Raw genomic sequence first — 22,922 nt, forward strand, 5'->3', positions numbered from 1 at the left:
TAACAGAGGTGCCAAAGTTCGATGGTATAGCTGTTGATGCCGAGCTACGTGCTCTCGTGCAGCGGCATCGGAAGCTGGCCATCAATTTGAGGGATATGGTGTAACGCACAACCGGACTCACGAGGCAGCCTTAACGAAGCTCGAGTATTACAAGGACCTCGAACTTCCCCATAACATCGATGTGATGCACACCGTAAAGAATGTCGCGGAGTCCTTATTTCACACGTGCCTAAACATTCCCGGGAAGTCAAAGGATAATGTCAAGGCTAGAGTCGATGTTGAGAAGCTACGTGATAGGAAGAAATTACACATGCAACGTCCTACCGGCCGTCGAAAGAATTGGTTCAAGCCGCATGCCGACTTCGCCTTGATTCCATCCAAAAGAAGGAGGCATTCAAGTGGCTAAAATACGTTGTGATGTTCCCCGATGGTTATTGTTCGAATATGAGCAAGAGAGTCAATCTTTCGACGGGAAAAGTCACCGGGCTCAAGAGTCACGACTATCATATATGGATTGAGCGGCCGATGCCGGTGATGCTTCGAGGGTATCTCCCGAGAAAATATGGCGAGTGCTCGCGGAGTTGAGCCATTTCTTCCGCACGCTCTGTGCTAAGCGAGATATGTCCTAAGGTTATTGAGAAGCTGCAAGTTCAAGTGCCGGAGTTGCTATGCAATTTGGAGATGATCTTTCCGCCGGGCTTCTTTACTCCGATGGCACATCTCATTGTGCACCTCGCAAACGAGGCACTCTTGGGTGGCCCAAAGGCGATTTCGGTGGCGCTTTGTATTGAGAGAGAGTTCAAGTATATTCGGAAGATAACTGGAAACAAAGCCAAGATTGAAGCATGCATAGCTGAGGCAACGTGCCTTCGGGAGATGGCGGATGCCGCAACAACGTACTATCCTCGATGAAGTTCCCACTCTGCATAACCCGGTCTCTCGTTACAATGTCGACGTGCCCATGAATGACCCCAAGCTTCAACTATTCCAATGTCCGGTGGCAAGGCTGGTAAAGGACAAAAATATAGATTGGAGAGGGAAGAGAAGGATTGCATAATGCTCTATGTGCTTATGAACATGAAGGAAGTGGTGGGGGGGACGACGACGATGGCGGTCACGATTTCATTAGGTAACATGGTGTAATGCTTATTGTATCTAGTTTCGATCACCTACACTCAACTCGGTCTAATGCTTATTGTATCCTTTCAGCGAATTCACGGATGAACAGTGGTGGCTTCAGCGCGATCCCACAGCGCGGAGTTGGAGACTCTCTTGAAAGAGGGTGCTCCCGAAGTAAAAATAAACTTTGTGTCTTGGTTCATGAAAAAAGTAATGTCTAAGCTGTCCCTCTTACCTACCAATATGTGACTTGTCCCTGTTATTCCACGTAACTAATGCACACAACAAATTTGAACCGTGCTTGTAGGGAGCTGATGCAAACGTTGAGATGACAGATGAGTTGAGATGTGTTTCCCAAGGTTGTAACCGTGACGTCATGAAGTATGAGAAGTATGACGTGAATGGGTTTCGATTCCATACAGAGACACACCAGAAGGGCCGGGCGAATCCAAAAACGATAAATACTGGTGTCTTCACTAAAGGATCCGATACCTTTGATTACTACGGGAGGTTAGAGAATGTATACGAGCTGACCTTCAATCGTACAAACAAACAACTCAATCTCGTTGTGTTCAAGTGTCATTGGTTCGACCCAAGAGGTGGACAGAGAATTACCAAGTCCATTGGGTTAGTTGAAGTTAAGCCTTCCACCACCTATACCGGAGCCGATGTCTATATTGTTGCTCACCAAGCCAAGCAAGTTTATTATTTGCCGTACCCATGCCAGAAAGCGGCCCTCAACGGCTGGGAAGTCGTGTTCCAGGTATCGCCACATGGTAACCTACCGATTCCCTCCGAGGACGATTACAACAACATTGACCCTGTAACATACGAGGGAATTTTCTATCAAGAGGAAGAGGACTTCGGGCACTTTGAGTTAAAATGTGTTCTTGAAGAGGACCTCGGGAGTCAGTGGTGGATCTAAAGGACATAGATATGCTCGAGAAGTTACAAGTGGAAGATGATAGCGATGATGAGCCTCCACCCGTCTATCAAAATCCAACTTACTACTCAAAAGATAGTGATAGTGATAGTGGCAAGGAGAAACAAAATGAGATTGACGATGAGATTGATGACGGCTGGTGAGGGTCTTTTATGTGTTTATATTTCAACATGCTTCTTATTTGTTTAGTATCTTTATGCTTAGTATTTATATTTTTTTCAACATGCTTCTTTATTGTTTAGTATCTTTATGCTTAGTATTTATATATTTTTGAACATGCTTCTTAATTGTTTAGTGTCTTTATGCTTACTATTTATATATTTTTCAACATGCTTCTTAATTGTTTTCTCTTTCTCAATGCAGGTGATTGAACAATATGAGCGGCGGCAAGGAGGACTCGTCGAGCTTGCTTAAGAAGATGCAACAACGCAAGAACAATGTTAGAAGGAGTGAGAGGGAACCGCGTCGCAATCCGCGTTACGAGGACGGCGCGGTAGGAGGAGGAGGACGAGGACGAGGACGAGGACGGGGACGAGGTGGTGGAGCTGGAGGTGGCTTGGGAGGAGGTGGAGGTGGAGGTGGAGGTGGAGGTGGAGGTGGCTGGGGAGGACCGGACTTTGAGCCACCACCCTCGGCTCGTGCGACGTTGCTTCCGGTTCTTTTTGGAGGGGACGTCTAGAGAGGAGGCGGAGACGGAGTCTAGAGCCGAGGAGGACTCTAGCCGCGGGTTTGAGACTCCGGAGGAGGATGGGCGGCCGAAGGCACTGAAGATTCGTGGGGAAGCGAGAGTCCCCGACGAGAGGAAGGAGCCTAAGACCCATGAGGCGAAGACCCTTATTATTCCTGCTGGCCCTGAGTAAGTGTACTAATTTGGCAATTTCGATTTTCATGTACTAATGTTTGATTTTCATGTGCTAATGTTTGATTTTCATGTGCGGCAATTGGATATTTCCTCCGGGGTCAAGGGGCGCCTGCCTAGCGGCATGATTGGAGCTTTGCTTAGGAAGTTACGGCCGGGCAAGTACTATCCCTCGTCACTTGTCCCGGTGGCGAGAAGAAGCTAGCCACTACTTGGACGGACTACGAGAGTGCCCCCGGCGTAGGCTTCCCGACGGCGAGGCCGTGATGAGAAAGTTTTGGGTAAGACATATTTTCTCGAGCTTCGTTCATATTTGATGACCCCAATGTTCTAACTCATGAATCTCACAATTGTTTTTGCATGATTGAAGTGTTTTTATCGTGTGGCGCCCGAGGTTGAGGAGACGGCCGCGAACAAGACTTTGCGGGCGACTTGTGAGAGGTTGACACCGCAGTGTGGTACAACCAAAGGATCACGTCCGCGGGTCACTTACGGGCAGAGAGAGGCGAGAGGGTTCATAAGCCGGACATTGTCGGTAAGAATGCTAAGGCCGAGTACGAGATGACGGTGGAGGACTACATGTCGGTGAGTAAAATGTCAATGAGATTCTACATTGCTACTAAGTTGCGATTGCATTAGATTGAGTTGAGTATTGCATTTTCAGGTTATCCCCGATTGGGCCGAGCCGCATGCCGAGGCATGGGAGGAGATGGTTAGGACGAGGTGGCTCAAGATGGACGAGGACTTTGCGGCCGTGGCGAGGCGGAACGCGGAGAACCGAGGCGACGGTGGCACACACCGTGGGGAAACCTCGGCTACGAGCGCTACAAGGGGAAGACGGTATGTATACATTTTATTTTCCTTCGGGTTCAAAGTTGGTACTCACAACATTTCCTTTCGCGATGCGAGAGGGCGCGTTAGGACCCGAGGAGGAGATGTCGACCTCGAGATATAGAACAAGAGGCGGCTTTAGAAGCCCGATCTCTCTGAGACACAGCCCTCGCTCCCTCAGTACTTCGGCACCTACGGCGAGGACGTCGAGAACTACTGCGAGGAGGTGAGGCATCGTCACCCGGCGGTCGATGACCCCATGAGCGCGGAGGTCGACGCGGAGGCGTTGGTCCTGTCGTCCGGAGGGTTGCCGCATGGCCGTCTTGCCATGCTGAACAAGGCCGTCAAGCATACCCTCACCACGACCTTCACGCGTCTCAAGGCGGGACTCACCAAGGACAGCCCCCCTCTCCCGCCTCGTCGCCGGGCTCGGCAACAACCCGCATACGACGTAAGTTTCCCTCATTTCCATCCTCTTTCCGACTTTCGTTCATACATTGCTAAGTGCTAACGAGACATGAATTTGTGAAATTGTAGCCTGACTTCGAGGCGGCCTACGTGGCCGCTCATCAAGAATATCAGGTGGCCTTCAACCAACACCAGCAGTTCATGGAGTACATGGCATATATACATGTAAGTTCCAACCTTTGTTTTCGCAAATGATGACAAGTCCCACTTTCCCCTAGTTTGATGCTTCATTTACGCAAAGACCGACATGTAAACTATCTTGCGGGCGTCGTTTGTGGCCAATCAAATCGACAGACAATGGATTTAGGGCCGATGCCTCCCTTTCCGGGGCCGGCGCCAAACATGCCATCGAAGGAAAATTTCGCTGCGGAGTACTATGGGAGAACAACGGTAAGTTCTTCGCCAAACCGAATACTACGGCTTTCCTTTGCCTCGCAAATTGCTAACATTTCGGGAACATGTGTGTAGGGAACGGGATGTTCCGGAAACCAGGGTGGTGGGAGGGACATGACACCGGTTCATGATGGTGGTCCTTCTCCCGGTGCTACACCCGGTACTTCTCCCGGTACTTCTCCCGGTCCTTCTCCCGGTGGTTCTTCCGCAGCTTCTACCGGAAGGAATCGGCCCGGGCCGGTGTCTAGCGGCGACGAGCTCCTCTAGTAGTCCCATGTATCTTATGCACACTATGGCACCATGCATGTATGCACACTATGGCACTATGTATGCATCCTATGTCACTATGACACTATGTATGCAACCTATGGCACTATGACACTATGTATGCACTTGATGTTATATGTATTTGCACTTCATGCCTATGAATTTCATGTGAATTATATGTGCTTGTGTATCCTGCCAAATCTGGAAAACGCGCGAAACAGCAAAAAACGCAAAAAATGTACCAAATGGTACCCTCTATGCCGACGGGTTCCCCCTCGGGGTAGCTCCCAGGATCCCCCAGGGCGCGCCACGCGTCCAGAAATGGACCAAATGGTCGAGCCTACGCCGACGGGGAGGCCCTCGGGGTAGCGGCCGTCGCCCAGGGACGCCCAGGCCGCGCCACGCGTCCAAGTACGCCGACGGGGAGGCGCTCGGCGTATCGGCGCCAGGATCGCCCAGGCCGCGCCACGTGTGGCGGTACGCCGACGGTGAGGCCGTCGGCATATCGAGAGGCAGAGCGACCGGGCGGCGCCACGCGTCCAACTACGCCGACGGGGAGGCCCTCGGCGTATCGAGCGCCAAGGTCGACCAGGGCTCGCCACGCGTCCCCGTACGCCGACGGTGCGGCGCTCGGCGTAGCCGTAACGGCCGTCACCTTGACGGTGCCGGTTAGCGACCTGCGCCGACGGCCACTACGCCGACGGGTGGAGCCAGCCGTCGGCCCACTCCGTCTACGCCGACGGGCGGAGCTACGCCGAGGGCCAAGTGGCATGCGCCGAGGCCCACCTTCCCCGAGGAGCTACGCCGAGGGGCCCCGTCGGCGTAGTGTACGCCGAGGGCGAGGCGGTGATACGCCGAGGGCTGGAGGCCGTCGGCATCTTGGCAGATTCCTGTAGTGGCAGTTGCCGGTTGACCTGCTCGAGCACGGAAGGAGCGCAACTACGCTCGGGGCGTGTTGTATTTCTGTTTTTGACAGCGTCCGTATGTGCTAGAAATACCGATGGCACAGTTACCAACACAGAAATGAGCCAATCACACAGCTACACATGGCGGGAGCACTGGTGCCCATGTGCACCAAATCCCCTTCCGTATACACGATAAATTATAAGAAGTTCTAAAATGTGCGAGAACCAAACAACACCCCTGATTCCCTGAAAGCGATCCAACGAACCGTGGCATGGGCCAGAACAGGACCATGAGCATGCGTGGTGCGTGACATGCAGTTAATGGGTGCTCTCTTTATTTCAGCACGCAAATCTCTCTCTGAAGATGGGATTAATGCACTGTCGTGTTAGAGAGCAATCCCCAAATTTGAAACCTTGGCCCTGTCTATCCCGGCCTCCGTTGTTCGTTCGTTTCGTCGGGGCGTGGCGTGGTGTGCCGGCGGGTGCGGCGGTGCTGCGCACGGACGTGTCTAGCCGAAGACAGATCAGAGGTGACGTCCCAACTCCCACACAGCGGCTTCCCTTGCGGAGGGAGCTCCGAACAAGCAGAACCAGACATGTGCCTGCACTGCGCAGTTGTGACGACTCGATCGCCCGACGAACACGCGCCAGCGCCCAGCGGCAGAGGGTGCGCGGTCGTCGTCGCCGGCACATGCCTCCGGACTCCGCTGCTCATTCCATCCATTCCCACGTACGGACCATTTCTTTTGGCGTGGCGACGCGCCACAGGTTCCGTTTGGTGCCAACTGCCAAGCGAGAGGTCTCGCGCCGTCGCCGTCGACCGCCAGTGACCACCGCCGCGAGATGATCACCCTGCCGGGCAGCGACCCGCGAGCTCGAATTCTGTACTCTCTTAACGTGCATGCATACGCGCACGTCGCCGTCGCCTTTGATTGATCGATTCCCTCCAGAGTCCTGGCCGACGATGGCTTGTGCCCTACCTTCGTTCGTCCGGTGCCTTGCGACGCACCCCAGGAGCTGCGTGCCTCAGAGCATCCCCACTCGTTGACGCTCCCCACGCCAAAATCCGGACGAAACAACCGCCGGATTGGACGAAAATAAGTCGTGGGGAGTACCGTATTTCCAGTCGTCCACCCGGAGTTCGGCGGATAGAGTTTAAATTCAAACAAATCGCCGTCCCGCGCTACAAGTACGGCCAGTTGATCGGCAAAAGGAGCAAAAGGATCAGCCACAGATCGGCGATCGGAGGGAAATTACACCGAGACAGGCTCGTCGGCAGTCCCGGCCGGCACGGCGGTGTCCGACGGACCAGTTTCCTCACACGTCGTGGCCGAAGCGGCTGCGGCGGCCGACGATGAAGCAGCGGCAGTGGACGTCGAAGCAGCCGCAGTCGACGAGGTAGATGGTGAGGCAGACGAGGTAGGAGCCGGCGGAGACGACGAAGGACTGGCCGGAGTGGCTCGGAGGATGTCGCTGCGGTGGCCCTGGTACCAATTCCTCGTCTCCTCGTCCATCAGTTCCATGTCGCCGCCGCCCATGAGGAACGCCAAGTCTGTGTTCCTCTTCTTCGCCGCTGCCGTCGTCTTCAGCAGGGCGATCCGGACGCCTTGGTTGGCGAGCATCTCCCGCCACCTGCCGTCGAACTTGTCGTTCCTCCCGTCGGCGTGCGACCTCAAGTCGGCCCAGCACTTGTCGATCGACGCCTGTATCCTGTCGGCGGGATTGCCCGTCTTTTTGAGCTCTTTGAGCTTCTTACGGCCGAGTTCGGGCGCCCTTCCGCCGCGCTTGCCGCCGGAGCGTCGGGGTTGTACTGCTCGGTCTTGCTCTTCGAGAGGGTCGTGCGGACTTCCTTCCACTTCTCGCAGTTCTCGAGGCGGGCGTAGACGTTGAGGAACTTGAACTGCAGGCCGGTGTCGTCCGTGTACATGTCCAAAGCTCGGCGCAGCTGGGGAAAAAAGAGCACGGCGATACGGGTCAGCTAACGACGATGTACCTCGGTGATGCAGGGTCGACGGAGCATACCTTTTGCTCCAAGTCGTGGCCGCTGATCGGCCGTTTGTCGCACTCCTCCTGTATGCCGTGCCATTTGCTGCACGCCGTCTGCATGAGCCCCCAATGGGTGGCCATTGCCTTGTCTCCCCGGAACACGTTCATGTTCGTCTTGTTGAAGTAGGGATCGACGAGTTTGCGCTCCTCGTACGCCTGCTTCACTCGAAGCCAATATGTGTCGAACGACTGATTGGCCCCGATTATGCCGTTCATGGACACGGTCTTCCAAGCTTCGGCGAGGCACTCCTCTTCCTTCGGCGTCCATTTGATACGCGGTTCGGCAGGCGGCGAGTCCTTCTTCCTCTTCTTCTTCCCCTTCGACAGGTTGGCGGCGGCTTGTGTTGGCTCTTCTTCTTCCTCGTCTTCTTCTTCGACGGCTTGGCTTCCGTCGGCAACATCCTCCCGATGCTCGTTGCGCGCCGCCACAGCGGCCGTCGCCCTCTGCTCCTCTTGCGTGAAGAACCCCGGACACGCAGCGGCGGCGGCCACGAAAAACCCCGGGCTCGCAGCGGCGGCGGCGGAGCCGGAGGTGATCATCTCGTGGATCTCCTCTTCGTTCGGCGCCGCCATCGCACCGAACGCGAGCGGCCCTCGTCGCATGGCCGGCGAGGTGCCCTCGAACTGGCCGCCGCCGCCGACGTCAAGCTCGGGCGGCGACGGCGTGTACCTGGACGGTTGGACGTAGGCGTCCTCTTGGAACACGGCAGTCGGCGACGGCGAGTACAGCGAAGGGGAGAAGGACGACGGGGAACTGGTTGTACCTTGCGTCGGCCATTGGCCGGGGAACATGCTGCCGCCGCCCATGGCCATGCTGATCATCCTCGCTTGTTCGTCCTGGGCCGCCGCCGCCCTCTTGGCGGCGGCTTTTTTCACCCTCTCCGCCCTGCCGCTTGTTTCCACCTCGCGCCGTTTCTCGTCCGCCGCCCACTCGGCGTTCGACATGCTCGGCGGCTTCGTCTTCTTCGCCCGCATCTTCCTCGCCGGCGCCTTCGGCGGCATTTTGGTGGACGAGAGGACGAGGAGGAGAGTGGTGGTGGACGAGAAGACGCCGCCGGGAACTGGAGCTGGAAGACGAGGAGATTGGGGAATTTCGGCGGGAGAGAATGGGGATATGCAAGCAAATTGGAGGGAATGGGGATATGCAAGCAAATTGGAGGGAAAATCGACAGGATTTGGTTTTCTAGTCGCCGACTACGCGGGTCCACACGATGTTTCGCGCCAAAATCTTCCGTCCGGAGTCCCCGAGCGCGCCCCGGGGGGCCGGGGATGGCGTGGGCTCGCCGGATGGATGAAGGGCCAAATCCGGACGAAAACGAGGAACCGGGGGTGCGACTGGGCCGAATTTCGCCGTCCGGATGGAAAAAACGTCGCTCGGGGGCCTCGTCGGGGGCACGAGTGGAGATGCTCTCATGGTTTCCACGCCACTTTCTGGCTGAAACCGAAGCTTGGCCTTATTTTTCCTCCATCTCTCGCGCGCGCGTGCTTTATGGCGACCACATCGAGGTGGTGCATACTCGTCGATCGGTCCTTTCTTTTGGGGGTTTGAATGGTGCGCAGATTAACCGGCCGACACCTCTTGTTACACTTACTCTCTGAAACTTTTGGTGCCGCGCGCATCTTCAGACAAGTCTCGGCCCGGCACCACTTTGCCCCAATCCATTAATCGAGAAGTGGAACTTGCTAGTTCTTAGTTAGCTGAGAACTAACTTCGTGCTAAATCAAATCATATATTATTTAATTTGCATTGTGATTCGTGTTAGTTATGAGTTGCAATAGAGATTTGGTGACATCATTCGACTGAGCACGAAATTAGTTCTCATTCTCATTCGATTGAGAAATAGTGACAAGTCTGTTGACAAACAAAGTTTTCGACAAAGAAGAAGGGAAGTACTCCACTTTTTCAACTTAGTTGTTGCAGCCTAGCTTGGTCAGATTGCACATATATTTAGATGCGTTACAGCGTGTAGGTTTGGTCGTTTTGGAATTTTTTTTTTCGAAAACCAATTTAAAATGAAGGGAGTACAACATAAGCCTACTCTCGGGTAAATAGCCACTGTGCGACGTCATTGAGGCGAATTGTCCACGAACCGACATCGTTGGTTGAAATAGCTCCCGTGAGACGTATTTGAGCACTGTAATTAGCACAGGCAAGCCAAATACCTAAAACTGCTGGTTGGGTTATGTGCTCTGATGGGTAGGTTCCACTTAGTTTCCATGTCTCGCCCAACTGCCCCCGCCCTTGCTCGGCTACCGTCGCCGCCATGTGCCTCTTCTTCGACAGCAGCATCGTTTTCTTCTCGGCGGCGGTGGAGCGCCATTCTCGGTGGCGGCGGAGCATTCACGTGAGTAACTTCGCAATCCTAGTCTCGTTTCATTCCCAGTCTCTAATTTGGATTGATCTGTGGCCTCACGTTTTGTTTCCCCGCCGATTTGACATCTAGATTGAGAGGTGCGCGTGGGCGGGTTGAATGAGATGGAGGGAGGAGATAGTAGTTCAAATCGGTAATGCGACCTCTTCTAGCTGTTTTTAAATTCAATTTGGGCCTCATCCCCATTGCACAATTCACTCACTGTTGTTGCTCACCACTGACAAACAGGGGAGATTCTACGCCTGCTTTTGCGATTAGAGTATAATCCTTTCCGTGTAAGGCCAGACTAGGTGGTGGCAGCGTCCGAGATATTGAGAGAGATACAACAATGGTATTGGACGTAGAATTTGCATATATTTATCCACGTGAGCTATAGAGCATGGAGGAGAATGCGGTGAAGAATTTGGTGGAGAGAGTTGGGGAGAGTATTCTTTGAGGGTCCAGAGCAAGAGGTTTCACTGCTACGACACGACAATTGGAAGGGTGAATATGTGAGAACTGAGGATGGAGAATAAATGGTTGCTGAAATTGATCAACAAGAAGGCTGGGCAAGCAAACTTGTCGATGTTGAGCACGCTGAGGCCTCCAAGCTTCTTTGCGCGACAAACCCTCTCCCAACCGACCTTGCAATTCCCTCCCGAGGTTTTGCCGAAGCCAGCCAAAGCTAGGCTCTCTCAACTCTGTTGATGTTGTTGATAGTGCCTGGGTGCACATGAAGAGGTGTTCAGTGATAAACTGCTTGGGATGTAAGTACCGATTTCACAAGAGAGGTGCGGCCAGCCGCGGTGATCCATTTGCCATTCCAAGTTGGTAACTTGTCGGTGGATTTGTCTTGAAGATGTTTGAAATCCACCCTCTAATGTCACCAAGCCGAGAGAGGTGTGCCCAAGGTAGCATATTGGGTCGAGTTGCCGGTAGGTCGTCAAGAATATCACCGTAGCTAATCTCATCACTTGTTATAGGGACAACAGAGCTCTTTTGGAAGTTCGTGGACAACCCGGCGACCTCTCCACAGTTAGCAAGAACTTGATGATAATTTCTAGATATTCTCTTTTATACGAGCCACAAAAACCACCTCCTCATCCGGATAAAGAGAGGTTCTGAAGATTGTTTCCGCCGACCGATGAAAGAGTCCAGTTCTCTTGTGGCAATGTCAAGGATTACATTACATGGACAGTTGAAAGAAACGAAGATGAAGAAGGAAAACGTCACAAATTAATCTGTCACCAACCCTTTGCAAAGGACCATACGTGTACTGATTAAGTAAGCCATCTGCAATCATTGTTAGGAATGGTGTCACGGCCTCACGGGCCATATATATACTAGAGCATCATGTAATCGGTCATCGTACGTAAAGCGCGCGCGAGAAAGACAATGTCCCTATATAGTATAGTGGCTCCATGTACATGGCAGGGCACCTCTTGTGGGTATCGGCGACTCTCATGATTAGCGTCGGCAGGATAGGATAGGAGCATCATCGGGTCGGGAGGAACCTTTGCTTTGGCACGAAGAAGCTCCACTGAAACGAAACCTATACATACATAAAAGAAAAAGAAACAACAACGCACCGAGCTGCTGCCGCTCACCAACTAAAGCTTGCCAAAATAGATGATCGGCCACCGCACCGCCGTCCCGGTCGCAGACAAGATAGAAGAAAAGCATCACCGGCGAACACGACCGTTCTTCCGCGCGCCTCGTAGCGCATGCAGTAACCCAGATGTATCTGTAGCGATTAGCCGAATTACCAAAGCGACAAGACAAAAAAACGGATTAATCATGGATTAGATTAGGCCATGGGGACCTGATTAAGCATCGCATCGTTCTCGTCCTGCAGTGAAGCGACTGAAGACTACGGAGACATGGCACCACCATGCTGCTGACTTCTCTCGACATGGCGATGAGGAAGAAGAGGAGAGAGCAACGTCGCAACCCATCGCGGCGTGTTTTGTCTCGGCCCACGACGCGCGTCAGTAGGCCCATCGCCAAGCCCGCGACACGGAAGTTGACCGTTCACCCGAAACCCTCGCGCAATCCCCAAACTGCCCCTCGCACCAGAGCCAGCAAACAACGAGTCGCCACTTGCCCTCTTCTCGCGCGCGGCCGGCGCGGCACCAGGCACCGGCACCGGCCGGCAACCAGTGGCACAATTGCAAATACTTCGACTTTACGCGGTCCCCAACGGTACCCCCGACTCCCCGAGCCCTGGCCCCGTGGGAGGTGTTCAAAATATTTCGAAAGAGGCAGCGCCGCTCCGTCCCCTTCCTCTGCCCCCCTCCCCTGTCCGGCCATCTCGGGCTTCTCGCTCGTCAGATCCGAGCGCACCGCAGATAAGTTCGGCCGGCGACCTCCTCCTTCCAGCTCGCGGTTCGTTCCGGGAGCTCCTTTCTTCTCCCCGCGCTGTCGGCGCTTCAAAGCCACGCACAAAAGATTCCGCTGCCTTCCAGTCCACTCCATCCCCGAGAGAAAGCTCCCTTTCCCCCTTCCCACCCACCGCCACCACCACTCAGCAGGAGAGACCACTCACTCACCAGTAGTCACTATTAACCCCTAATCCCTCCGGTAATCCCCGCCCGACCTGCGCCCATGGCGTCCTCCCTCACGCCGCGAAGCCCCTACCCGGTGAGTCCCCAATCTTCGTTGCGTTCTCCGCCGCCAATTCTTTCTTTTCGTTTCTTGGCTCGCCAGATTTCTTCCCTTTCCTCCGCCGGCAGTTTCTAATCTCTAGCGCGTGGCGGTGTTGCAGAAGGAGAACCTGGGCAGCGCGCGCCGGGGGATGGGGCTCAAGGCGCCGCCGCGCCGGAATGTGCTCTCCGCGATCAACACCGGCGGGGTCAACGGCTCGCCCGCGCCGTCCGAGGTCGGCTCCGAGGCGGGGGCGGCGGCGCCCGCGGTAGAGTTCAGCGGGAGGGAGGATGTGGAGCGCCTGCTCGCCGAGAAGATGAAGGGAAAGTCCAAGAACGACTACAAGGTGGGTTCTTGTGATTTGTCTGCTGACAGTTCTGTCAGAAATTGCTGGGTGGGGTTTCTTGAATCGGTTGGATTTGTGTGCGCGCAGGGGAGGACGGAGCAGATGAGCGAGTACATCAAGCGCCTCAGGGCCTGCATCCGGTGGTACGTCGACCTGGAGGACGGCTACCTGGCCGAGCTGGAGAAGCTGCAGGGGCAGATCGATGCAGAGAATACCAGGCACACAGAGTTTGGTAATACACTCTCTAATATGCTCCTAGCGCCTCTCTTTCTATTACTAGTTTGATCCCGTGATGAGTTTGAAATAAGCCATTTATTGCACATGCTGTACTGTTTGGTCATCAATTCATAATCTGCTGATGTTGAACTACTGACCGTTGCACAGAGTTTGGTACTGTGTTATTCTAATGCTTCTGTCTCCTCCTTTTGTTTCTGTTTCATCATACCGCAAATAAAGCTCACGCATTTCTAGTGCATTGTTTGGTCGTCAATTTATATTCTGTGGTGTTAATAACGCCATCCACAAATGCAAAACTATGCCCTGTTCTTACGATTTAATCTTCGCTTGATTGTCTTTGCAGAGGCTCAGCTCAGTGATGCATTTCAAGAGCTCATAGCTGCGAACCTAGAGATGACAACACGGTGCAATTCACTGGAGGAAAGCTTCAACAAGGAGAAGGCTGACAGGCTGGTCAGAACTCTCACCATCTTATTACATGCTTAATGGATACAGACTCGAGGCACGGCTTCAATAATTTCTCGATATTCAAACTGGCAGGTTGCCGAAGAGTCTTATGACAAGGAAAGGCAGGAAAGGGAGTCGGCGGAGGCTTCACGGGACGTACTCATGGTTGACCTTGAAAGGGTTACTCATGAGGCAAAGCGGTTTAGTGAGCAGGTAGATATCCAAATTACGATGTCTTTACATGAGTTTCTGTCGTAGATCCTTTTGCTAATTGTTGAATTTGTGAACTAGCTGAAAATGGTCCAAGACACGAATAAAAGGCTTCAGGAGTACAATGCCAGCTTGCAGCTATACAACAGTAATCTTCAAGCTGATACATCAAAGAATGGCGAAACCATTTCAAAGTTGCAAAGGGAAAAGAGCGCAATGATGGAAGCCATGACTAATTTGAAAGATCTCAACAACTCAATCAAGAACCAGTTGGATTCTTCAATGGTAAGTTTTCTTTGTGGCTCAACTAAAAATTGTATGCTTTAGTATTTTCAGTTAACTCTTTCTTTCATGTATTGATGTATTTCGCGATCTATTTTTACTCTTTCAGACTTCCCAGAAAGAAGCAATTAGAGTGAAAGAAGAACTTAGAAAAGAAGTAGAGTGCCTCAGAACCGACTTACAACAAGTTAGAGATGATCGCGATCAGTCCGTTGCTCAAGTGAATACCTTGACAGCTGAGCTAGCTATGTACAGCGAACAGGCTAGAACATCTTCAAAAGACTGCGCGGTTTTGAGTTCAAAAGTGTCAGCCTTTGAGGTTTGTGCTGTCAATTCATTTGGTACATTTTCATGTGACTGCTTGCCCGCTTGGCTTATCATTATGCTTCTTTTCAGGAAACATGCAGTTCACAGCAAAAACAAATTGAAACATTGCAGAAGCACCTTGCAGATGCCACTGAGAAGCTCAAGGTTTGAAAAGCATATTATGTAGCACTTCTTTTTTTTCAATATATTGTAACATCCAGTGAAGTTTGATATCACTATTTACTTATGCAGCATGCTGATGTGACTGCAATCGAGGCGATGACTGGATATGAAGAACAGAAAGGGACAATTAAAGATCTGGAAGAGCGTTTGGCATATGCAGAGTTTCAAATCATTGAAGCTGACAAGCTACGAAAGAAGTTGCACAATACCATATTGGTAATACTTACATAACATGTGTTGGGGTTCTCATCTGTTGGACTTAACCTGTTGTAGCCAAGTCATAAACAAAGATTAAAATGCTATGCATATTTCTATCTTGGTATTAATTGGGCTCTTGTTTGCAGGAACTAAAAGGGAATATTAGGGTATTTTGTAGGGTTCGACCCCTTCTGTCTGATGGTGATTCTAAGAGTCAGGAAGAAGCCCTGATTTCTTATCCATCATCAGTGGAAAATGCTGGGCGTGGTATCGAGTTAATTAATCAAGGTGAATATGCCTGTTCATGCTTTCTGCTGGTTATATTAAATAATTTCTCCCATAAATCTAACAATAAGGTCTTTTGGTTTTGCCTTTTATAGGTCAAAAATGTTCTTTTTCGTATGACAAGGTTTTCAGTCATAGTGCTTCACAAGATGATGTGTTTGTGGAAATGTCGCAGCTTGTTCAAAGTGCACTTGATGGATACAAGGTAACAACTTCTCGTCACAAACTTCATTGTAGTTGCTTTGTCTGGTTGGAAGTGCCATTCTTATTATTATAGTAATTGGGCAGTATCTTATGTTTAGAAGTGTAATATTTTATAGTATTTGGAAAATTCCACTGGTACCGTTGTTCTTTCAAAGCAATAGGTGAAACTATTGTACTAATTTACACACATGCTGAATTGTCTATCCACCGCTGTCACATATCAAAATTTTTACTGTACTTTCACCAAACCACAAGATACCATAGAAACTCAATGTAATATGCATATCCTCTTACAAGTGCTGATTCTTGTGCTTCTGGGGTATGCTGAAAAATCACTATCTAATTTTCAACATTCTAATCACTTGTTTATCACTATCATCCTATAATTTTCAGCTTATTTGCAGACTTCAAGAGTTTCTTTAGGCATGTCTCTGTGCATTTGTTAGTTCGTTAAGTTATGTAATACTACTTGTTATGCTAAATGTACCTTGTCATGGCGCAGGTATGCATATTTGCATATGGCCAAACAGGATCTGGTAAAACGTATACGATGATGGGTAAGCCAGGGCGTGAACAGAAGGGCATTATACCTCGATCTTTGGAGCAAATTTTCAAGACTAGCCAATCTCTGGAGTCTCAAGGATGGAAGTATTGTATGCAGGTCAGTTCAAGTGTGGCATTACATTCTAGCTTCTGAAATCTTGTATTATTCATATTGTTACTAAGATCTTTACTAATATTGTATCTTATATACAGGCATCAATGTTGGAAATATATAATGAGACAATCCGTGACTTGTTAGCACCAGGGCGCTCAAACAGTGTTGAGATGTCTGCCGGTAAACAATACACCATCAAGCATGATGCTCAGGGAAACACAACAGTCTCCGATCTTACAACTGCTGATGTTTTCAGTACTGCTGATGTGACGTCTCTCCTAGAGAAAGCCTCTCATAGCAGGTGATCCATATTGACAGTATATAAAGCTTCTGCTGTACAATTTCTATTGAATCTGATTTGGTGCACCACTTCTGAACAGATCTGTCGGTAGGACCCAAATGAATGAGCAATCTTCTCGGAGTCATTTTGTTTTCACTCTAAAGATATTTGGATCAAATGAGGTAGGTCTTTTTTCTCATATTTGAGTGCAAGACGAATGGTGTGAAACTATGCAAACTTGTCAGGCCAATAGCTACAGACTTGTAGTGTATTGTAATATCTATGCTTGCCATATTTACCAAGAATCACTAGTTTTTTCAAAATTTCTACATATTAAGTGAACATGGATATTGAGAACTGAGTATATGTTATTTGCAGAGCACTGGCCAACAAGTACAAGGCGTGCTTAATTTGATTGATTTGGCCGGGAGTGAACGTCTTGCTAAAAGCGGCTCAACAGGTGATCGATTGAAGGAAACACAGGTGAGTATTAGAGCATGAAAGGTTTGACTATATTCTTGGTATTAGATCGTGCCATGGATTTTAACCATCCTGTTTGCTGATGTTTTAGGCAATCAACAAGAGCCTGTCAGCTCTCAGCGATGTTATCTTTGCGATCGCGAAAAATGATGACCATGTGCCCTTCAGAAACTCGAAACTTACATACCTCTTGCAGGTAAATACAGTCTACAAAATTGACCACTGTATAAAGCGGCTGTACATACATGTTAAACAGATCCTTACACGCAATTTTACATTTGCAGCCTTGCCTCGGCGGGGACTCGAAGACGCTCATGTTCGTCAACATCGCGCCGGAGGCTTCCTCAGTCAATGAGACGGTCTGCTCTCTGAGGTTCGCCTCCAGGGTGAACGCCTGCGAGATCGGGGTCGCAAGACGGCAAACGCAGGCCCGATCCTCGGACTCGAGGCTGAGCTACGGGTGAAGTGTGTTGATGGTCATCGTAACGTGATACCTAATGAGATAATGTGATGCATAATGAGTCGGCTTGTTGGCTCACTTGGCCACGAGCTGGCGACGCGCACAGCGGCTGGCCTCTTGTAACATGTACAGTAGGGAGAGTGCCAGAGCATGCGCCGTGGCGGTGAGAGAGCAGGAGAGGAGAGCCTGATCCCTGCCACGTTTTCCCTTGTAGCTGATTTGAGATTTTGGGTAATGTTAACTGGAGCTGTATTCTTTCTTGATTGACTGCGTGCAGAAGCAGCGACTCTTCTGAATTAGTAGTGTATCTTTTGCCGGGCAGAGAGCTCCAGGGTATCATGAATGAATTGATGATCCTGCGGTGGTCGGCTGGGTAACCTTTTCATACAATATATGGTGCTGCGTTTTCATGTGCTGCTGTGGAATGTTGATCCTGAATGTGCAAGCATCAAGGTGTGTCTGTAACTCTGCACTTGTCTTTGTTGACCATTGTTTCTGTTAGATTGTCGTTCCTGTTATGAAGGTTCTTCCACTGAACAGCATACACATGGGACAGTTCAAGTGAAAATCATGGTTTAGAAAATGGGAAAAGAAAACTCACGTCTATCACTCTACGTTATACTATCAGAGTGACAAAGATAGATGTCAGGTTAGAAGAAGTCAGAAAGACGAACACCGCATTAGAACTTACTGTGTGCTGACAGTTGTAAACTGTGTCAAGTCTCAAGCTGTTTGCTCGGATCCAGCGGCGAGCTAGCAGAAATTGCTGCTGGATTCCAGAAGCAGAGCGTTACGTGCGAGTGCACCGTGACGAGGGTCTCCCAGCCGACCCGCTCTCTCCAGCCATTTGACCACCGCAACCGATGCTGCTATTTTAAAGCGAGCTCTCACCTCATAGCCATTCCTTTTTCTTTTCTTGACGAAGGAGACACAAACGCATCCGTGTCGACATGCCACATTGCGTACGTCACAGGCTCTGTTTTTATCTTTACATAAAAAAAATCGTCGTTGGTTAATATCTTTGGGGTGGTCGACATAAACCCCCATATATGCCCCTTGATGAGCTGCATCAGCTACCACGGTCCGATTCTGCGAAAATATCAGAATCAGAGGCAGGACCGGAGTCCGGACCCACCCACGGCTGGGGAGGGGGGGCCTGCAGAATATAATCCTGCGTTCCTTCTCGGCGTATCTCGTGCGAGCACGCCAGGCGCACGTAGTGGATTGCCAATTCTTCATTGCCTTTTCTCGCTAGACAGCCTGTGATTTCCATCTTTCTTCTTCTACTTCTTGCTGTGGAAAGAGCCTTGAGGAGGCGGCGGCGGCGGAGAATAAGAACAAGGAGAGAAGGTTCTGGTGTGTTGTCGAGATGGATGTGGAGATCCAGCAGCCGCAGGAGGTGGGCAAATCCAGGGTCGTCAAGGTGGACAAGGACGAGGCGTGGGAGCTCTTCACCACCCAGGCCAGCAACGAAGGCCGAACTGTGCGTACCCGATTCTTTGCATACTTCTTCTTCTCCCCCTAACCCTAATTTCTTGTTGGTACTCTGCCCAAATCTCTGTTTTCCTGTTCATTGCAATTGATGACAAATATGCAGGCCCGATGATTACTGTTTTCTGCATCTGAAATGCTTTTTTCTTCTGCACTGAAGAGTTGACGTTACTTGTAGTATTATATCATCCATCTATGTTGTGCAGGTGGTTGCTCACTTCGGGGCGTCGTGGTGCGTCACGTCCCTCTCCATGAACTACAAGTTCGAGGAGCTCGCGCAGACCCACCCCGACAAACTCTTCCTCTTCGTCGACGTCGATGATGTCCAGGTTATTTGTTGATCCCCCGATTCTTCTCGTCCTACGGCATGTTGTTTGTAATCTTCAGCAGAGCAACACACCTTTTTTTTTTCCAACCACAAAATTAAGACTGAACTTTCTTCAGAGAAACAGATGTGATGTTTCAACCTTGCCCCCGAAGATAATGTTTAAATCATAAACTGATGTCACTCATTTCTCACACAAAACAAAACGTAATCCACACTAGTTAGCCAGTTAGCTGCACTGAAGATGTCCCAGTATTTTCGCAAAAAAGAAGAAGTCACAGTTAAGCTGTGCTAAGCTGCAAATGATGGTGTGCAGGGTGTGTCTTCCAAGCTGGGGGTGAAGGCCATGCCCACCTTCTTCCTCATCAAGAGCAAGGAGGTGCTGAAGAAGATCGTCGGCGCCAACCCGGACGAGCTCGCCAAGATGGTGGACTCATCCGCCGACGACTCTGCCGTCACCACTCTTCCTGACATAGTCATCCAATAATACTAGGCGTTTGCCTTGTCTGAAACTGCTTATCTTGCTTGGTTCCGGTGTGACTCTGAATCTGATTCTGATGGGTGTTAGAGAGGAGGAGAACTTGTTTCTTGGGTAGGATTGTTTGGTCCTGCGACTTTGACTTACTTTCTGAATTGTTATTATGCATACTTGTGTTCAGTGTGACTTCACTTGGCTGTTAATATTGTGTCTGACATTCTAGCTGGTGCTTTCATTTTCTTTTCTTTTTACCCATGCCGCCTCTCTCACGATGGACTTAAGAAATGCTGTCTTCAGAATGTGAAAGTAAAAATCCCAAGATAATTTAGTCATTATCCTAAACTTTCCTAGATTATGTCAGTAGCTGGGTGGTGCTGCTAGCTTGTTTGGTAGTATCATATCAACCAATCTCGGTGTTGCTACAAGTGCATCTGAATCAAAAGGATTCCCAGCCTGTGTCTTGGGTAGGATTGTGTGGTCCTGCAACTTTGATTTACTTTCTGAAATGTTACACGCTGCTTCTATTTTTGTTATGGGGTTTAAAAGATGGATTAGTGTGGGCACACTTGGCTATTAATACTGTTTTGTCTGAAATGTGTTTTGCTTCGCATTTTTCTTCTTCTTTTTGCTCTACATGTGAGGGTTCCCAACTGTCCTCTGCCGGTGAACTTCAGAAAAATGCTATGATCTCTGCACTGAGCCACTGCAAAAAGTACAAATCCCCATATAAAAATAGTTAGTCATACTACTAAAGTTTCCGAGATTATGTCAGTAACTGGGTACTATCATATTGTCAATCTCGGTGTTAGTGAAGTGCATCTGAATCAAAAGGATTCTCACTGTACCTAACGACTTTGGATGAAGCGAACAAAACTGCAAGCTGTTTGTTGGCCCAAGGCAGCATGTGACACAGCCACTGAGGTGTTGGATTCATCTCTGATTCTCTGTGCCCCAGATTAATATTTCGCCTTCCATAAAGAAAAAAAAAGAAAAGCTTCAAAAGGATGAAGAAGAGATAGAAAAGGTGAATCATTATTGGGAAAACTTTCTTTTGTTAGCTGTTGCGCATTGTGTCCCATAACAGTACTTCCACAATCCCTATGTACACCTTTTGAAGCAGTAATCCCAGAACTCTAGCTCTGTCGGCAGAGCAAGACTCATCAGGTCATCACTAACAGTAAATCAGAATTATGTCCTGCTACACAACAGAGTATTCGGCATAACTTGTATTGACCTCAGACTCCGTACACCTCCTCCTCCTAATAGTAAATTTTTGGTTGAGCAATCTCATGTTCTAGCCGTCAATGGCAAGGTAACATACGTACCTGCGTCAGACTACAGAGCACACGGACTGGCACATCCACAGATACACTTCAGTTGTGCATACAAGGTGCACGTGAAGCCATGCACGATTGCTCAAACCGACAAGCAGCATCAGCACCAAACAACAAAGCGAGGAGGCCGCTGAGCCAAGTGCTTGCTCCTCTGGCCTGGACCCCCTCTCCTTCCTCTCTGTACGCGTGCGCCATTTCTGCATGTTATTGTGACTTGTGTGAGAGAGTGGTAGCTAGGAGTTGCTAGACGGAGAAGATCGATACACAGGGAAGAAGAGAGAATATAGAAGAGATTTTCCTCACTCAGTCCGATGTGTTGCTACGTGGGCAAAGCCACCAAGATCTTCCTCTGCATCGTCACCGCGCTGCTCCTCGCTGGCCTCGTCCTCGGCTTCGGTCTGGCTCGCCGAACGCTCTGGGGAGCCCGGAAGGCCGAGCCGGCGTGCCAGTGGCCACGCTGCGGCCAGCAGCAGCCAATCTACGGCGAACCGCTCCTCCCGGCCACCACCACCACATCGCCGCCGTCTAACCCGCTGACAGAGCCGGCCGTCGCCGTCTTCCCGGGGTTCGTCGCCTCCTCCACCGCCGTGCCGCCGGCGACTACGACCGTGCCGGTCTTCGGGCCGCCCAGCCCGTTCTCCGTCGGCCCCGGCCCCTCCTCACGTCCTTGAGAAGAGCTGATGGCTGGTCAATTTTGGTCCGTGTTTTTTACTCCGAAAGTTTTGAATTTGTCCTGATTTTGACTAGTTTCTGATGTAGAATTCGGTAAATTCTTGTCGCGCTCCCTTGGTGCGAACTCTGAACAGCTGTTACTCTCCTGGTTTCGTACTGTACTATCTCGCAAAAGCGGCTGTACATGTGTCGGCAGAGGCTTTTATTTTGTTGACAATTACTTCGTCTTCTCAATTTAGTCAAAATCAAGTTTTATAACTTTAACCAAATATTTACAAAAATATCAATATTTATATAACATAAAATGTATAGTATTAGAATTGTGATAAAGTATATTTTTATATTATATACATGTAGTATTATGGATATTAATATTTCTTTCTATAGTCTCGGTCAAATTTTGCAAACATTAATTTTGACTAAACCCAAAACGTGAATTAAAGAAAAACTAATGGATTATTTCGCTAGGGAACTCACACGCTGAGTTTCACTTGATGGTGTTGCTAATTAATAATAGCAGGGTGAAATGAATGGTGATCATATCGACGGCCATTCGGTGACAAATTAGATAGCCTTGACGATGTTGTATATAATTACTATCTTATTGTATAATAAGGGAGAAAACATTTGGTTTTAAAAATTATTGAATTTGATAAATGTGGTTGTAGCGGCATGTTATTAGGTGAATACTTGACAACATTTGGTGTGTTCGTGCAAAAAAGGTAAGGGAGGTGCAACAATTTTTCGCTTCTAAACAGCAAATGCTCCTAGGGTGAACGGTAAAATCGAAATAAGTAGACGATGAAATTATTAGAATCTGATTTTTTATCGTACTTGTTTGTGTTAATGTCTTCTTTATTTGTCCCATTTTTTTATGAAAAATCAAAATGCATGTTTCCCCACTAAAAAGAGAAGTTCATTGTTCGAAACAAGCAAAAGAAATTGTACTTACTTTTTTTAAATATAGGTTGTAATATTTGTGTTCTCTTTGTAAACATATGCCCACAACCAAGGGTCAGACACAAACACGTACATGTGTAATTTTTTTTGCACTGTTTTCTTATAAGAGTCGAGTTTATTTATGCAAAACATACTACCTCCATCCCAAAGGTTATGGCTTATATTTTTCCTTTAAAAATCAAACCAACTAAACTTTTAGAAAAATCTATATACAAGTATGATATTTTACAGATACCGTATGCAAATATATTCCATTTATCT

The 22,922-nt window shown here is 49.5% G+C and overlaps 3 protein-coding genes across 3 annotated transcripts; all 3 read left to right on the forward strand.

The window, feature by feature from the left end:
• The first annotated feature begins 12,462 nt into the window (after nt 1–12,462).
• LOC127336081 (kinesin-like protein KIN-14H) lies at nt 12,463–17,811 on the forward strand. The gene is made up of 17 exons (XM_051362846.2): nt 12,463–12,822; nt 12,947–13,171; nt 13,259–13,403; nt 13,752–13,861; nt 13,949–14,068; nt 14,147–14,350; nt 14,457–14,666; nt 14,744–14,818; nt 14,906–15,052; nt 15,181–15,322; nt 15,415–15,524; nt 16,026–16,184; nt 16,280–16,482; nt 16,562–16,643; nt 16,840–16,944; nt 17,033–17,137; nt 17,226–17,811. The coding sequence occupies exons 1-17, from the start codon at nt 12,787–12,789 to the stop codon at nt 17,403–17,405; spliced, it is 2,358 nt and encodes a 785-aa protein (XP_051218806.1). The 5' UTR covers nt 12,463–12,786; the 3' UTR covers nt 17,406–17,811.
• A 683-nt stretch (nt 17,812–18,494) lies between these two features.
• On the forward strand, nt 18,495–19,898 carry LOC127336082 (thioredoxin-like protein CXXS1). Its single transcript, XM_051362847.2, has 3 exons — nt 18,495–18,884; nt 19,099–19,221; nt 19,534–19,898. The coding sequence occupies exons 1-3, from the start codon at nt 18,771–18,773 to the stop codon at nt 19,702–19,704; spliced, it is 408 nt and encodes a 135-aa protein (XP_051218807.1). The 5' UTR covers nt 18,495–18,770; the 3' UTR covers nt 19,705–19,898.
• Nucleotides 19,899–21,188: 1,290 nt separating this feature from the next.
• LOC127336083 (uncharacterized protein Os04g0629400-like) lies at nt 21,189–21,924 on the forward strand. The gene has a single exon (XM_051362848.2). The coding sequence runs from the start codon at nt 21,341–21,343 to the stop codon at nt 21,698–21,700; it is 360 nt and encodes a 119-aa protein (XP_051218808.1). The 5' UTR covers nt 21,189–21,340; the 3' UTR covers nt 21,701–21,924.
• The last annotated feature ends 998 nt before the right edge of the window (nt 21,925–22,922 follow it).

This window comes from Lolium perenne, chromosome 2 (assembly GCF_019359855.2).
Source record: "Lolium perenne isolate Kyuss_39 chromosome 2, Kyuss_2.0, whole genome shotgun sequence".
NCBI lineage: Eukaryota > Viridiplantae > Streptophyta > Magnoliopsida > Poales > Poaceae > Lolium > Lolium perenne.

Coding starts and splice junctions, on each gene's coding strand:
- LOC127336081 (XM_051362846.2), top strand. CDS start 12,787: ATGGCGTCCTCCCTCACGCCGCGAAGCCCCTACCCG. Junction 12,823..12,946: donor CGCCGCGAAGCCCCTACCCG/GTGAGTCCCCAA, acceptor GCGGTGTTGCAG/AAGGAGAACCTGGGCAGCGC. Junction 13,862..13,948: donor AGGAGAAGGCTGACAGGCTG/GTCAGAACTCTC, acceptor TCAAACTGGCAG/GTTGCCGAAGAGTCTTATGA.
- LOC127336082 (XM_051362847.2), top strand. CDS start 18,771: ATGGATGTGGAGATCCAGCAGCCGCAGGAGGTGGGCAAATCCAGGGTC. Junction 18,885..19,098: donor CCAGCAACGAAGGCCGAACT/GTGCGTACCCGA, acceptor TATGTTGTGCAG/GTGGTTGCTCACTTCGGGGC. Junction 19,222..19,533: donor TCGACGTCGATGATGTCCAG/GTTATTTGTTGA, acceptor GATGGTGTGCAG/GGTGTGTCTTCCAAGCTGGG.
- LOC127336083 (XM_051362848.2), top strand. CDS start 21,341: ATGTGTTGCTACGTGGGCAAAGCCACCAAGATCTTCCTCTGCATCGTC.